At 34.7% G+C, this 18,289-nt stretch overlaps 1 protein-coding gene across 3 annotated transcripts in view; it reads right to left on the minus strand.

Moving 5' to 3' along the window:
• Positions 1-912: 912 nt before the first annotated feature.
• The window catches only part of LOC131039839 (uncharacterized), a 179,027-nt gene continuing 161,650 nt past the window's right edge, over positions 913-18,289 (minus strand). For all 3 annotated transcript variants that reach the window (XM_057972784.2, XM_057972721.2, XM_057972855.2), the window contains exons 11-14: positions 17,585-17,640; positions 16,571-16,702; positions 11,972-12,155; positions 913-1,264 (exon numbers count right to left, since the gene is read on the minus strand). In XM_057972784.2, coding sequence (XP_057828767.2) covers positions 1,151-1,264; positions 11,972-12,155; positions 16,571-16,702; positions 17,585-17,640 — 486 coding nt within the window. In that variant the 3' untranslated portion in view covers positions 913-1,150. The remainder of the gene's footprint in view (positions 1,265-11,971; positions 12,156-16,570; positions 16,703-17,584; positions 17,641-18,289) is intronic.

Consider the following 18,289-nt stretch of genomic DNA (forward strand, 5'->3'; position numbering starts at 1 on the left):
ATTGTTTATTTTGTCTACTAAAATCTTGTGGTTAATTTGGATTCCAAGGAATGAGGAAAAGTTTCAAGATTAGAGGTCACTTGTTGAGCCTTATAACAGACTCGTCTTTTACAATGTGGCAATGCAAGTAACAAGGATTATGGAGATTTCCAAACACAAGTTTTTAAGGTTGTTGAAAGTTGGAATGGCCAATAGGAACAATATTGAGAGTAGATATTGATTTTCTTAGCCATTCAACAAAGTTGAGCACTCCACCTTCTCAAAGGCTTCCCAAGAATTTCATAGGAAATATAATGACTAGGAGCCTCCTCGAATGCACTAGAAAGAAGACGATGCAAAAGAAAAAAACCAAGTTTCACATTAACGACAATAGATTTGTTGGACAAGTGTGTAGCTTTAGGCATTATGCTTGAAGTTTCTGGATTCAACTGTGTATTTTTTGTTAGCATCAATGTTTCGGATCACACTCCATGATCCATCATCAGGATGAGAGAGAAAATGAGAGAAAAATGATGTAAATACAATATAAGGTGTATAAGAGAGTCAACAAACTAATTAGTATTGAAGTAATTTTAAAGATGTAAGTTTCATTACCTAAGACGTTGTGTGATTTGCTTATAAGAATTTTTTTTCTAAGTTTTGTTGAGCTTTATAGCTTGATCTCTATTGTATTGAACGTTTTATTTTACTATCAATAATATATATATATTTTTTAAATAGTCTTTGTAAAATTAACCATAAGAAATATTCTTGATTATATATAGGTAATCCCAAGAAAAGACATGTTTCCATGATGTGAACTGGTTTTCTTAGTTCTAACAATAAAATATTAAGCATTGTTATGCACATATTAAATGCCAAATGCAAATGCATCCTCCTCGGCTCAAACAATAGATGTGCACATTTGTGTTATTTTGTTAACAAAATGAAATGAATTTAATATTTATCAATCAACATTAGTAAATGGCACTCACAATACAATTAATACTTACAACACAACAATCAGCATGCCTACAATTTCAATATCCTAGGATAATTAAACAAGGTTTACAAAGGAAAGTAAACCTCATTTAAGATTATGGTACAACATTTATTAATATAATCGCACGTGAAATAGTTAATACAAGGAGAGTTCTAGTTAAGATTTATATTATTTTCCAAAACTCGAAGGTTTTTGCATTTGTTGCAAAAGAATGTCTTCTATCGCATCAATAAAAAGTAAAAGACTTTGTCTTCTTGACATATCAAGAGAGTTTGATATTTCCTAAAACAAACCAAAACTATGTTAGCAATAATTCTTTGCAAAAGATTTAAGTATGGAAAGAAAAACATAAAAACTAATAAGATGAGAATTTAACCAAAAAATTGATAATAAATAAGAAATTGTAAAATAATTTTAAACCTTAGAAATTATTATTTTTGTTACATAATTTTTAGACTAATTATTTGACATACTAATTAAGTATACATCTATGTTTTCAAGAATTTAAATCACTATACTCACCCAGAATTAATTAAAAGAAGAAAACCTAAAAATTGATTCTACATTCTATCATATTCTCTTTTCATTTACATTTAGGAAATTCATCACAAATATCTGAAACAAAATGGAAAATTCTAATTGAGCATATATCTAAACATATTTTTATGCTCATAGCAATTATAGCTAGATCTCAAAGCAATTCATTCTAACTTTGCACTCAATAGATTAGACAAAGTATGTGTATTAAGTCCTCTTACCTACAGCCATGTTTACTTAACATTGATTGTAATTGTAGCGTCCTAAAATTGCGACACTTGCAATTTCCACTGCATTTGGGTCTTCACGATGGCGATGCAACACGGAACCTGAATGGAGACCCCGAAACTTGTTCATGACACCAAAAACTGCATTTCTCAGCACCCTGGCCTGATCCTCCTTGCACCGCGCTGTCCCTGGACGTGGGACCATGGCGCCCAGCGCCCTAGTCCCTGGCCCTATTTTGGGCCCGGTCTCTTATGGGGCTTCGGGTCTTTATGTTTGCAAATTGGAAAATAACATTTCCTGGTCGGCCTAAGGTCGGGAAAATCAGTCTTTTAACCCTAATTGACAAGTATATAAACTACTTTTCCTCTCTCATTTTGGTAAGAGGGGAAAAGGCGGAAACGGTATTCAAGCATTCAAACATTCAAGCATTCCTTCAAGCAATTGATCATTCTAAGTCTCCATTCAAGGCTAAGTGTTGCATTCAAGACAAGGATTCAACCATTGAAGAGGAGATCACTTACAACACATTACATACAACAACATTTACACCTTCGCATGTAAGAATACAAACATTCTTACAACAAGGTATCAGTACTTGTTTACATTACAAACATTTACATTTACAGCATTCTCATTTCTTGGTTAATTCCAAAACCGGGGTTTGACCTAAAGGCAAACCCCTCATCCCTAACCCCCCAATCGTCCTCTCTTTTCTGTGTGTAGGTTGCAGGTACGCGGCTGTAATTGAAGATCTGGAATCCTTGTGCAGAGACGAACAGATCCACCTTCGTTTCGCGGATTTTTCGAAGGACCGTGTGCACGCCGGGCGCCATCGTCTCGTCAACTTTCGCTCAAATTTGCAGAACAGCACCGTCTCGACATTTTAATGCTAATTCCAGGTCCGCAGCTTCATATCATAACCCTATCTCTGTTTATAAGTGAATATTTCCCACTTTACATGCATTCCTAGCTTAATCTTTCTATCTACATTTCTTTACAAAAGAGGGTATCCTTGATGTCTTAACCCTTGAAACTCATATAGAATCCAATCTTGCATTGCGTGGGATTGGATCTTGTGGGTTTCAACCCCTCTTTTGAATGTAAAGTCTCTCCTAAGTGAAACCCATCAACCCTAGTGACTCTCCCTTCTCTCTCCTCGGAGTTGGGAAGGGGAGAACGACTAGGGTTCGATTTTTTCCGCTTTACATTTTGGTGAACCCGACGTGAACATCCTCATTCTGATTATTCATGGTTAGATCTGAAAATTTTGCTTCCCTAATTACATTTCCATGTTTGATCTTTTGCAAATTTTAGAGGCTAATTGCATAAAAACCCTAAAATTTTCTTTTTAGTAATTAAACTTGTGAAATGTTTAATTGTTAATACTTGTTCCAGATCTACCCTTCTATTGCAAATTATCAATTCATATTTGTGCTTTAATTCTGAAAATTACATGGTTAAGTGTCAAAACCCTAATTTTTAAAACCTTCTTGATTCAACCTTTGACTGATAATTTCACTAATCAAAACACCTCCAAATCGGCTGTAACTTTGGATTCCGCAACAAAATCATAATATCTTTCATCCCTGAAAATTTGGAAAAAAGTTGCGAGGACCGTGTGCACCCCGAGCCCCATCGTCCCCGACATTTTTTCCGAAATTTCGGGAGCTAGATCTTACTGTATTTTTCTGCTAAAATCCAGAATTTTCGCTGATTTTATCAATTTTAACACTTTCAAAATTAAAGTCAAAGTTGGTCTAGTGATTGCTTGGATTAAGGCTTCTAATCATTCAAAAATTGTTGAAATTGAAATTCATATCAAAATTGTGTTTCTTGTAGTCCTAAATCTGAAAAGTGTGTTAGCATTCATTCGAAATTTTAGTGTTTTATTCAAATTCTTGCAATTTGTGACTTTTGAAATTAGGTGTTTAATTACAACAACTTTGATTTCCACTTTCAAATTCGAATTTTGCATGAAATCGAGTCAACTTTTAAATTTCAAAACTTGCATTGCTTTCAGTATTCCCTCTAAAATCATAAAATTCAAAATTTCAGTTTCCCTCTCTTTTTCAAAATTCAAATTTTACATTTTTCAACAATCTTGGTAGCGTTCAATTTTGAGATTGCAACTTTAATTTGACCTATCTACAGATCGTAAAATCACTCAATTTTATCAGATTGGCTTTAAAATCATCATAACTTTCATCCCTGAAAATTTCGAAAAAAGTTGCGAGGACTGTGTGCACTCTGAGCGCCACAGTCCCGGACATTTTTTCCGAAATTTCGGGAGATTGTCCTGATTGCATTTAACAGCTTAAATCTAGGAGATAGGCTGATTTTATTGAAATTTGCTACCTATAAAATTCAAAATCTTCTCTCTCTCTTTAGTGCATGAGTTTTACAACAATAAGCCCTACTTACACTATTCCCGTTAGACGAAGCCTTAGAATTAAGTCTTTCCAAGGTGTAGTTACTGAGGAGATGGAACCTAATTTGAATGGCCTTTTTAACGAGGACATGGGTAATTCCTCTAATCCTCTTAATGATGAAGAAACTCTCCATGAGGTTTCTGTAGAACAACTTTCAAAATTGGATAACCAATTTCATGATTTTCGACAATGGATGTCTCAAGAATACCCTGATAGTGAAGCTCTTTCATTAATTGAGGGTCTAAAACGTATGGTTCAAAGTGATAAGAATGGAATTGATATTTTGCGTGGTATTGCACACATTGTGGATTCGAATGTGATGCCGATGAAGAGTTGTGCCGAAACTTTGGGTTATACACAACCTCCTACTCAAGTTAATCATTCTATTCCTTTGACGACTCCTATTGCTAGTATACCTACTTTTACATCAAACATAATGACTACTTCAATACAAGACATTCCACCTATGATCACCAGTCATGGGGGCAATCCCTCTTCTTCAATCAACCCTCTTCCTTCATTCAATCCAACTTCTTCATTCATTCCTTCAGTGAGTGTTCCTATTATATCTCCACAAATGAACATGACGCAATGGGGCAATTCGTTTAATCATTCCATTCCTCCTTGTAGTGTTCCTCCTGTCCAATCATCTCCTATGACTAACTATCATAGTGTCCCACCACCTTACTCTCTACCTTCTTTCAATAACATAACACCTCCATCACAATCTAACACATCTAATATGAACTCTTCGACTGAAGCGACCATTAACAATCTTGCACAAACTGTCTCTTCTTTACAGCAACAAATTGCCTCTATGAATCAATCTAAGTTTAGTGTGCCCACATTTGATGTTGCGAGCCCACTTTCTCTTGACATTGATCAAGCTATCCCCCCTAAACATGTTGAAATTCCGCATTTGGAGCTTTATAATTGTAAGGGTAATCCTTTAACACATGTTAAGACCTTTCAAACAATATGTACCGATTTTGCTTCTGACCAAAAATTGCTTGCAAAACTGTTTACTAGAACATTAAGAGATAAAGCCCTACAATGGTATTGCTCGTTGCCTTCTTATTCTATTACTTCTTTCGAACAACTTGCAAATGCTTTTATTCAACAATTTCAAAACAATATAAGTCCTAAAGTTACTTTGATTGATTTAATGCATTGTAAACAAGGTGTTAAAGAAAAAGTGACTGATTTCATTGGTAGATATAAGCATTTGTATGCTCAAATTTCTTTTCCAGTGCCTGACAATGATATTCAAAGAATCTTTATTTCTAATTTACAAAAAGATATTAGAGAAAAACTCCTCTTTTCTGAGTTTACTTCTTTCCAACAGTTGTGTGCAACTCTTCACAATTATCAACTTACTGTGAGTCAAATGGAACAAGCAAATCCTATGACTCCGAGTGATAAGGGTGATAGTAGTCAACAACCATTTGGGAAGTTTAAACCGAACAGAGAGTCCATTAAATTCAATCAAAACATCATCAACAACAATGTGAATGCAGCATCAGGTGTGCCTCCTATTTCTAAGTTTTTCAGGAAAGAAAGAAAGTTTACCCCTTTGAATGAATCATTGCATAGTATTATGAATAAGTTATTGGAACAAAATATGCTTACCCTTCCTCCTATAAGGCAAATAGATCTTGCAAAGATTAATTCACCCTATTTTGATAACAAATCTTTTTGTCAATTTCATCGTCATCCTGGGCATGATACTGAAAAATGTTTTGCTTTGAAGGGTAAAATTCAAGATTTGATTGATAATAATACTATCTCTGTTTCTGGTGTGAATGATAAAGGCAACACATCTGTAGCTCCTCCTAACCAAAATCTTAAGATTTTTACTAATCCATTGCCTTCTCATACCTCTCATGCGATTGATACTACTGATTCCTCTGTCTCACCTGATGATCTTGTGTCTATGACTCCGAATGTGATTAACTTTGTGGAGCAGCAGAAAATCCCTAAAGAATCTTCCATCACATTTGATTCCAGTGAAACTATTAGGGCACCTGATGGTCCTTTATATATAGTTGCAAAAGTCAAGAATACACCTTGTCGTGGAGTTCTTATCGATCCTTCTTGCATGGTGAATGTCATTACTGAAGAGTTTCTTTTTACTTTGCAATTGAATCAAGTAATCTATGACGAAACAAATGTGGTTGTGAAACTATTTGATGCATTTTCTTCTCCTGCAATTGGTTCTATTACATTACCTATTGAGGTCCATAACAAATCCCTTGATGTGGACTTTGCTATTATTCCATCATCCGAACAATTTCGTGTGAAGCTAGGCTATCCTTGGCTATCTTCCATGAAAGCTATTGCTTCTCCTATTCACAAGTGTTTGAAATTTCCCCATAATGGTGAAGTTGTTACTGTCAATCATAGTCTCTTTAAACCAGCTGAAAGAACTTCTAGCGTTCCTATTGATTACTTTTGGCCTAAACAATTTCAATCTCTTCCTCCGCGAAGTGATCATCTTTTCAAATCTTATCAAAAGTGGAAAAAAGATATGATCCTATCTCTAAGTGAACCTAGAACACCCAAACTTGACATTCCTATCATTCTTGAGAAGGAAGTTCTTCCTTTGAAAGATAAAACTAATGTCTTTCCTCAAGAAGATTCCCAACCCATCCCTATGGATGTGACTATGCCTATATCTAATAAACTTCCTAAAAGTAGACCTATACGTCCTCGTCATGATGGACTTGGTCTCCTTCCCAAACCAAATATTCCTCCCTTATATGGAGCAGTTCCTCCTCCTTCCTCTTATGGAGAGAAGAGAGCTTCCTCTTCTCCTATTGTTCAACCTAAGAGACCACAACCTAAACACCCAAGTAATAAGGATGAGAACATTCCTCCTCTTCAATCTTCGCAACTTCCTACTAAGACTAGACGAAATCGTTCTGCACGTGAACGCTGATGAAAGCGTCGTCTTAGAGCTCAGGCAGCTGCTTCTCAAACTTCGCAATCCCCAAAAACACCTTCAGCTAGTATTATTCCATTTTCTCCTCAGCCAACGATTGAGCCGAAATCCCCTAAACATAAGATGCATGATGGTCTTGATCCTGTGCGAGTTAAAGATCCTATTTTTATAAATCTTGATGATGATATAGATGAAAATGTTATTCATGATGCAAATGTTACTCCTGTTCATTCTGATAGTGAATATGAATATGTTGATGTTGATAACCATTTATCTAACGAGTTTTCTAAAGCACTTATCCTAGCTCCTAGACAAGAACAACGTGGCTCGGAACATGAACGTAGCCCTTGTTTGGATCTTGTGATAGCTCCATCTGCTGTGTTGAATGTTCCTCCTCTAGCATGTTTCCTGCCTTCCCGAAATATTGATCAGCAAGATTGGGGGGTAGATGACGTGCTAGACTAGTTTCATTAGCATAGCAGACTCTCTCCTCCTCTCTTGATCTCTTGTGTTACTTCTTCTATGTGTTATTCTCATTCTTCTATTTGTTGTCCTTAGTGTTGTCTACTTGAGGACGATGCAAAGCATTGAGATCTCTTGGTCTCTCTCATGTTGACTCAAAAGACACATGTGTTCCCTTCTTCTAGGTGACCTTCCTTGATTGGGGAATGAAGAACAATTATGCATACATACATATGATATACATGAATTATCATACAGCATACTGACCCCGAGGAAAGCGAAGTCACCTCGTGCTTTGTGTTTTGTGTCTATTATCCTTGGGTTTATCTCACACTTGGGGGCTAAATCCTTGTGATAACGTGCTCCTTTCCCTTTTTTTCATTTCTTATATCTATCACTACCTTAAAGCAATCACCCCCGGTGAGGCGTGTGCGATCGCTTTAACGTAGGGGGGCATACATCTCGTTCATATCTTTTTCAAGATACTTGAAAATTTCTTGACAAATTTAGCTTTGCCTTGAAAATTTTTGATATCTTTCTTGCATGACTCATAGTGAGGGAACCTTACTACTGACAGTCATGGTTCTCCCTCGTGATCTTCCCTTTTACTTTGTCAATCGAAGTCGTAAGATCCTTAGTCCATTGGGGGCTTGGTGTATCTTGCCTCCTTAACGTGGTGAAAGTTTTTCAATGTTGTTTCCTTGTACTTTACCGGAAGTATTGGCATACGCTTATACTCCCGCTAAGGTGGGGGCTAAATGTAGCGTCCTAAAATTGCGACACTTGCAATTTCGACTGCATTTGGGTCTTCACGATGGCGATGCAACACGGAACCTGAATGGAGACCCCGAAACTTGTTCATGACACCAAAAACTGCATTTCTCAGCACCCTGGCCTGATCCTCCTTGCACCCCGCTGTCCCTGGAGGTGGGACCATGGCGCCCAACGCCCTGGTCCCCCAGGACCATGGCGCCCAGCGCCCTGGTCCCTGGCCCTATTTTGGGCCCGGTCTCTTATGGGGCTTCGGGTCTTTATGTTTGCAAATTGGAAAATAACATTTCCTGGTCGGCCTAAGGTCGGGAAAATCAGTCTTTTAACCCTAATTGACAAGTATATAAACTACTTTTCCTCTCTCATTTTGGTAAGAGGGAAAAAGGCGGAAACGATATTCAAGCATTCAAACATTCAAGCATTCAAGCATTCCTTCAAGCAATTGATCATTCTAAGTCTCCATTCAAGGCTAAGTGTTGCATTCAAGACAAGGATTCAACCATTGAAGAGGAGATCACTTACAACACATTACATACAACAACATTTACACCTTCGCATGTAAGAATACAAACATTCTCACAACAAGGTATCAGTACTTGTTTACATTACAAACATTTACATTTACAGCATTCTCATTTCTTGGTTAATTCCAAAACCGGGGTTTGACCTAAAGGCAAACCCCTCATCCCTAACCCCCCAATCGTCCTCTCTTTTCTGTGTAGGTTGCAAGTACGCGGCTGTAATTGAAGATCTGGAATCCTTGTGCAGAGACGAACAGATCCACCTTCGTTTCGCGGATTTTTCGAAGGACCGTGTGCACGTCGGGCGCCATCGTCCCGTCAACTTTCGCTCAAATTTGCAGAACAGCACCGTCTCGACATTTTACTGCTAATTCCAGGTCCGCAGCTTCATATCATAACCCTATCTCTATTTATAAGCGAATATTTCCCACTTTACATGCATTCCTAGCTTAATCTTTCTATCTACATTTCTTTACAAAAGAGGGTATCCTTGATGTCTTAACCCTTGAAACTCATATAGAATCCAATCTTGCATTGCGTGGGATTGGATCTTGTGGGTTTCGACCCCTCTTTTGAATGTAAAGTCTCTCCTAAGTGAAAACCATCAACCCTAGTGACTCTCCCTTCTCTCTCCTCGGAGTTGGGAAGGGGAGAACGACTAGGGTTCGATTTTTTCCGCTTTACAGTAATTAAATTTGAATTTTCCAGAAATAGTTAGACTAAAATTTTAAGACAATGGTCTAACACTAAACACAGAAATGTGAAAATTTATTGCACGAATGACAAGCTTTTCATCAAATTAAATAAAAAACACATCCATCTTTATTATAGGAATTATGTGTTCGTAACTATATTAATATTAATAAGATATGTGGCCTCTCAAATGAATGAAATATTTTTCACTAAGCCTTTACATAATAAAAATTTGATGATCATTTTCTATCTTCTCATAACATTTTTCACTAAACGTTTATATAATACAAATTTGTTTATCATTTTCTATTTTCCCATACTCAAGTCTCTAGAAAATTCAAACACAAGTTATTATATTCATATTTGACTCTCTTTTTTAAGGGAGGCTTACCTCACTAAACATCTCGTTGTATTTTGGTACTAGTCAATTGACATCTATATTGATTAGCTAGGTTTATGCATATACCCCTTTGATGCCCCTCTTTCTCTTCTTCCTTTAAGACTTGTCAACGTTTTTGTCCATTCAGAAAGCATTTAAGTCATTTGGACCAGTCTCCTAAAACCTCTCAACTCCAATTTCACTTTCTCTAACTAATATTTTCTATGACAGTTATAACACCATTTTCTAATCTAGAATACCTTTTGACAATCTAAAGGTTTCTTTACACCTTTTACAAGTTGATGTCTAACTTCCCTCACAAAAATGGGAGCTATCATATTCTATATATGGATAGAGATAGGTTTATGAGACGATGTATTTCTGTGTGCTGCTACTAGAGGATTTTAGGCCACTTAGTTTCATACCAAACATCTAGATCAATTTGTATACCATGTTTAGAACTGACTTATCCTACTTGCCTACTACCTACGGAAATGGTGTAAAGATGGCATACTAAAATGGTGTGTTAGTTGTTGGGACATGTGAATAGATAAGCATCCTAGTTGGGATCGTTCAGCATGCCTCTCATGGCCTATCATGATGCTAGGCAATGATCCAATTGAATTGGATCTATTTCAAGCTTTCGTTACAAACATGATATTGGTTTCCAATCTTGATTTTAGCATTAGCTTTTAACTATTATTAATTTCTTTGAGAAATTACATCTATTAGTGTGATTATTTGTTCCAACATTAATATATATAATTATACATGGAATGTATGCATTGGGTTTACTAAATGCTTATATTATTTAGGGTCAATTAATTATTCATATCTAAGATTTCTTTCTACCATAATTACTAATGATTTTTTTAGGTTTTCTCAAATACTAACAAACAAAAGAACAATTCATTTTAATATTTTGAAAATGTCAAATACCTATAAATATAGGTATAGAATAAATAGTAATTAGATGCAAGGTTGAATGATTTGTTGGCTCACCAAGCATGAGTTATCTCATAAAACCTTTAAGTTTCTATTACTAAGGGAGAAGCATTACAATTCATATCAGGATCGTGCCTTCTATGGTTTTTTATATTGGAGAAAGCGAAGCAGATTCAACCTTGGAAAATGGTACCTACAACTCATGACCCACTATTATCATTTTGTAATCATAAAAGATAATATAAATTGATTAAATAAAAGTTATGTTTACAAAGTTTTGCTCCAAGAGATCTCAAATTTATTTGTTCCATAAAATTGAAAAAGTGCTAGATTCCAGGAACAAAAACTATTCTCCAGCTAACTTTTATGACTTTTATGATATGCAAATTTATGTGTATGTGTATATGTTTATATCTATTTATTATATATACATTGTATATGTGTATAGAGAGATAAAGGTCAGGATTGGGATGTGGGGAATAGAGGCCGTATTCAGAAGTTTTATGTATGATAGTCTAGAGATTTTAAGTATAACAGAAAATTATTAAAAATATAAAATTACATACTTATATTCTTATAGACAATATATATGTATATTTAGTTTTCATATTTTTGATAATCTTTAAAAAAATTAAATATAATAGAAATTTTTAAGAGACTCATAGATGTTTGTACTCACCTAATAGACCTCTTTCTACAAGACACTAACCTTCTATATCTTCATTTCACTTGTAAAAACTAAAACTACATTACACCATTAAACATGATTGGAGTTGGATTTGATTTGTAATTTATAATAAGTTTACACTATTTTTATAATATTTTATGTACATATGTATCCCCACTTAAATTACTTATGTTTCTCCCATTTAAGTATCCTGAAAGTTTAAACACTCGATAAAGGTGTGCATTACTCATTCTAAACAACTCACCTGCATAAATGCAGAAACATGTAGATTTAAAACAAACCCTCCCTCCAATTCCAATCCATAAAAACCTAAAAAATATATTAACAGTAGCTATTGATCTCCAAGCTCCAAATTCGTGTAAAATATTTATTGCTAGAATGAAAAATCTACTTACCATAGCCTTGCAAAGCATAGAGAATGAAATGTCACCAGCAGACTCATCCAGAGGCTTCAACGAAATTAGTTTTAGAGGACTCGTGGATACCGGCCAACTATTAGCAACTTTAATAAATGCTTTGATTCCTCCAAACACATGGACAGTTATAACTTGATCCCTCTCCGAATAACTAAAAGAGTTCCTGTCAAAAAATAAATAAACAATGAGAAATTTTACATAATGTCCAAATATAAAAGATTGCATGATGAATGCGTGCTTAACGTGTGTATCTAGTTCTTACATTTTTGGAGAAATCTTATACTGAGATAAATGATTATTCAAACTACGTCACAATTTCAATTGATAATTTATTTTTTATGAGATATTTACAACATTTCAGAATTTACATTAGGATCGTAAGGCTACTTAATATAGTAATCTAGCCCATGCACTAGGCCCGCTGAATCGGCCTGGCTTTGGAAGGAACGGAGCCTACACAGCAACCAGCAACAAACAACTTTGAACTGACAGAGTAAGGATTTTAGTCATGCACACACAATATAAGAATGCTGAAACCTCCTAAATTTGAGACTTACAAGTTCTTGTTTGCCCTGTAACCAAACTAAGGGCAGTTTGTTGAGAACTCAACCTAGGAGACGAAAATTTGTGATGCCAGAATTTAAAATCTTATTGAACAAACAATGAAGGGGAAACAAGGTTCTGATACCAACTGATACAAGCACACACAAAGTACAAAAAACAAGAGACTAAGTCATAAAAAAATTTAATGCGCTCTCGTAATAAAAAAGGGTTAAATAGATTTTCAATGTGAATGAGGCCTGATAATGTTAGCACGAAATGGCCAAGCACATCCAAAGTACTATAACTTGGGAAGCAAGATACACCTCAATCAATTTCGTCCAAGATAGCAAAAAGTGAAAATTTTGGCGAAACATATGTCCAGAGATTTTAGAAAATCCCAGTAAGAAATTGCCCAACAACAAGAAGCAATCAAAAGCTTACTTAGCTAAATTAAAGAAGTGACTTAACAATAACTTGTCCAAGATCATGAAATGTGAGGTAGATGAAGCAAGACTAAGGAATATTGAGATAGAATGCCAATGATAGAATGTACCGTTAGAGAGAACAAGAAGCAGCGAAGGGTGAGTGCAACCAAATAATCGAAGAGTGATCAGTTGAAAGAAACTTGCGGAGTCGAAATATTCAAGAGATTGCATCAGAAATTAAATGCAAAATCGAATAATCAAAGGGAGAAATTTACTGAACCAAGGATGCAATAATTCAAATAAATGTGTATGGGGATACCACCATAGATCAAAAAAAAAAATTAAATAGTATGTAAAAAATTAAATGAATAAAAATATAAGTATAGCATAAAAAACACTAAAAAGAAAAGCAAACCATTAAAATTTTCCAGTGCAAAAAAGAGATTAGGGAATGAGGTCAATTATTTAGTTATAAGTAGGTAGCGCTAGGGGCTATTTTGGCTTTTTTTTTTTTCTTAATTTCATTTTTCAATAGAAGACTGCTGTTCAAGTCAGGTAACACTTTATAGCACTAAAAAGGTTAAAAAATGCTCTTAAACCTACACATTTCTAGAATATACTTTTGTGTGTAAGAAATTTTCTCCAAATTTAGAACATTCTTTTTCATAAAATATTTGTGAACTAACTAAAAACTTGAATATCAAAATTAATTTATGAGTTCCTTGACAAAATGGTGGGATGCGGTAAAGCTAAGGGTATTAACATAAACAGTGTCTTTACATATCTAGCTAGGATATCTCATTTATAGGATTGACCTATTTACACTTAGCTTAAGTTTACTTAGGTTTTTTATTGTATTTGTCTCATTTTATGTGGTTGAGGCATGTGTCGTCATCATTTGAGACACCTATTGCATGCATACTTGTCACATGCTCACACACTTGTCATGTGAACTCTTAAGTGTTGCATCTTTTGAGGGATAGCCAAAGCTTCACTTCTAAATTCCTACCACCTCTACCTTGCCAATATATGCAACGTTCATCATTGTTTATTAAGCACTCTTCGTTTTCATAGGATACACATTATTGTTCATATCTGTTCACTAGAGGGAGGGAGGTTACCAACTCATGCTTCCAAATCTTGGCATTCTCCAACATGGTATCTAAGCCATGAATGCACATTCCTTCTTGCATTAAGGTGACTACAACACTTAGTCCTATCATTGGAGCATCCCTGAGCCATATAGACATCGCCATTGTGTTCAAAAAGCCCAAGAAACATAAAAATATCCTTCGTTTCGTCAATTTTTGTGATGTCCCCTTTTTGGATTACCGTAAAATCACAAATTCAAGACAAACTTGCTAGTTAATTTCATTTTCAACATAAACTATGGTGTAATCCCTGCAATAATGTTTAGCCAATATTTGAAATGTAATTCATAAGACCAATTAGGGTTCTAATAGCATACAAATGTTCACATATAATCAATTGTACTAATAATCATTTGCAATAGAATTCCCTAATTAAATCATATAATGTTCATTGAACGTAAAAGTAAATAAGCAATTAAAATCACATACTTAAATCTACAGTTCAACCATAATAGGGGTTGAATGAGGGGAGCACAATAAGGTGCCCAAAGCATCCTTCAAGCTAAGCCCAAAGGTGGATACAACAACCACTTGGCCCACATGTGGCAGGACGTCATCGATCCAACATGGAGTGGTCTACCTAGTGGGGGAGCTCATCTCTACCCTCCCCAATTCATATCACCTTATTCACTCGATTATGATTGTGACTTCTCTTAATTCAATTCCAACAATCAACCATCGTTGAGGTTGGAAAGGAAACCGCAATAGGGTACTTGAAATAGTCCTCTTATCTAAGCCCAAGGGTAGAGTACAACACCCTCCTTGGCCCGAATGTGGTAGGACATCATCCAACCATCATGGGTTGGCCCACTTAGAAGAGAACTTCATATCTGCTCTTCCCCCTTGTATTCCTTACTCGCCTCCACATAATTGCTTGTTGGGGAATAAGTAACTTAATGAATAAGGAATACCATTTCATATTATTGCCTATACAAAATATATAAAGGTAATGTATTATATATACTATCACATTGCATACCACAATTATTTACTATATCACCAAATTGCTGAATGAAAATGCAGGTTCTTATATTAGAGATGAACTGGTCTGATTCCTTGATCTTGTTCGATGTCTTTCTTAAATTGAAATATCTCCTTAAGTAGCCTTCAATTTACCATGGAGGGTTATGTCCCTTCCTTTGGTCACAGCCCTTTTCAAGAGTGGTGTCTCTTCCAACTCATGGTTGTTAACATGCTGAAATCACTGCCTTTATCCATAATGAGATTCGCTGCCTTTATTAACAATGATATCACTGCCTTGATTAATGATGAGATCGCTGCCTGGATTGATATCGCTGCTCCACAACAATTATATGTGCCTTTGTATAGTGATCGTTTTGTATTTATTAATCTAGGCATCAGTACTGGGTTAGATTGCTAACATCCGATATGATAGAATTGATATCTTCTTTGTTTGTCTTGGTCCAATTTAGATTACAGAAAATTGTGCTTTAGCCACCATCCCCACATCCTCTCCAAATTTTGGGAGAATGTTTGTTGTCCCCAAAGCGCACCCCTGCCTCCCTGGTTCTAAGACTCTGTGGAATATTGTTTACTTGAAGTAAAACAAATAAAGGTGAAGAGCGAGAACTGCATGCCACACTGGAAATTAATATTAACTACCCTGGCATAGGAGCTTCTGCCTAGTTGATTTGTAAGTTGTGGCACTGTAAGAAAATGTTGGTGTTATCATTATCTGTGGAGATGTGGAACATGTAAACTGGTTGTCAAGATGAGGCTCATTCATGTTGGTCTAAGCAAGTTGACAATCATCTGCAACCTACCGTGAATCTGCAAAAGCCTTACTGTATCAATTGGAATCTTAATTAGATGGGTTTCTTGATTCTTCTCACTCCCCTCTAGGCTCTATGTTACCTCTATTTGGGAAATTTCTTATGCGTCGTTTCAGTGTATTTATGATTCAATATATCGGCATTTATGCTTATCTTGCTTTCAAGCCAACATCTGTGTAATCTCTACATCATGACTTAGCCTTACAGGTTTTTGTATCTTCATACTTCTGCATATATAATCTTAATGTTTCATTTTAACAGAAGAAAAATATTCCTTCGATGTCATTACTTATTTTATTGTGTAAATAATGTGAGCAACTTTTATTCTGCATGTTGTCTCTTTACTTTTCAGCGGTGACAAAAAAATATTAATGCACTAAATACCCATAACAGCATCTAGAAAAATTTCCACTCAAATGAAGCAAATTATATTAATTGGGAATATTTAGCACTTGTAAATGTATGTTTCCAACCTTTCCACTCTAACCTCATGACACTGGAAAGGAAAAAATGATAAAAGCTTAACTGTAAGAAAAGTTAACAGAAAAATTAAATAATACTAAAATCATAGCTATTATAAATCGAAGGATGCAAAATTGCTAATCACCAATTACATTCTCTACAAAAGAAATGTTTAGCACTAGTTAGTAATAGAAAAGAGCATACCGAGAAAGCTTTGCATCATGCTCGAGTAAAGCCAACCTTATATTATGGCAATAAATGCGAAACTGAATCTCTTTCACCAAAAACTCAAATCGACCTCTAAATTCTGCTAGGGCAATTGCTGTCACTGGATCACTGGAAGAATGTGTACACCACTTTAGCAATGTGTTCCATCAAACATAATCATAACATGAACATGGATAAAAAAATGACAAAGAGAAAACACATACACTATCAAGCTAAAATATCACCAAGTGAAAGATTACAGAATATATACACTATAGCAAAAGAGCAGAAAGATCATTAGCTTCCTTCAGTCCTTACTATATTCTACACTGTTTATACCGAAAATATAAAGTGTTTTGCACATATTTAAATTATACAGCCATCTACATGAGAGTTATTCCCGACAAAAACAAAACTAATATTTCCATAAAAACAACTATTATCATTTCTTAAATGGTTTCTCCACAACTCGTTGCAAGTTGCTGCAATTTTTCATATGCATAAAAGAATTCAAATTTTCTCTCTTTGCTACTCTAAAATGTTATATAGTAGAATATCCAAGCAAGCAATATCATTAATAAAATGAAATGTATTTCTACAATTTTACAAATAAGTTAGCAACTACTAAACTCACTATTTACATCGTAGTTAGCAACTATAAGAAAAAATTCTAAGCAAATCCACCCAAATACTATAATAATATTCTAATGTTGAACCTTGTGTATTTATTTTATATTCTACTCTCTTAAATTTTGTATTCAATGGCAAATAGAAATCCTCCATAGTTATTATAATAATCATTTTTTATGTTGGTCTTGATTGAGTATAGTTTGCCATACCTAACAATATCAAAATTTCTTGTTCCAATTAATGAAATGGTTTTTATTTAAAAGGAAAAATATATACAAGAGAAATCAAAACATATTCGTTATACAGTAACAACTTTTAATGGGCATTTCTAAACATTTTTCTCTTTATGCTTAAAATATTTACTAAATGAAAATTAATTACCTTCTTACTTTGGCAGCATTGACGATATCATCTATAGGCACGTCATTTGGAATAAGCTGTAGAAAATTGAACTTTGATTAAAACTTCATGTCATGAACAGTGAAAGGGCTATAATTAGTTTACCAAAGATACTAAGACAAGTACATTGTAAATATCCAGTCTTAAGGGCAATACACAACCAAAACTTCTAAAAGAATATTTTAGAATTTAAAAAAAAAGAGCTATTATTAAAATTTAAAAAAATCAAGCAAAAATATAAGAATATTATGCACATCCATGAATCACGTGATATAATCCTCTTTTTTTCTAATGAGCCTAGCCTTTCACATACATTACATTTATTTGAAATGAACTTGGAGATTAAGCAGAATTGAATTGGAATTTTCTGGTCCAAGAAGGTTTCCTTCGGAAATTTAAGGTCTGTTTTGGAGGATACTACTACATGAAATTTGATATACTTGTTATATGCACATTTTATACCTATTGAAATTCGGTGACAATGAAAGTTCCAATTTCAACTTCAGTTGATTCAAGATGATATACAACCAACCATTTTGGCCAAAAATCTGACAACAAGCATATACCACATCAACTATCTAGCCAGTGGATACTATTTAAAGAACAAAAGGGCAATCAAAATTTTAGAAGGCACTAACTCTCTAGAAGTAGCTATTTGGTATTACCAAGACCATTTGTAGTTTGTAT

This window comes from Cryptomeria japonica, chromosome 9 (assembly GCF_030272615.1).
Source record: "Cryptomeria japonica chromosome 9, Sugi_1.0, whole genome shotgun sequence".
In the NCBI taxonomy this organism is placed as follows: Eukaryota; Viridiplantae; Streptophyta; class Pinopsida; order Cupressales; family Cupressaceae; genus Cryptomeria; species Cryptomeria japonica.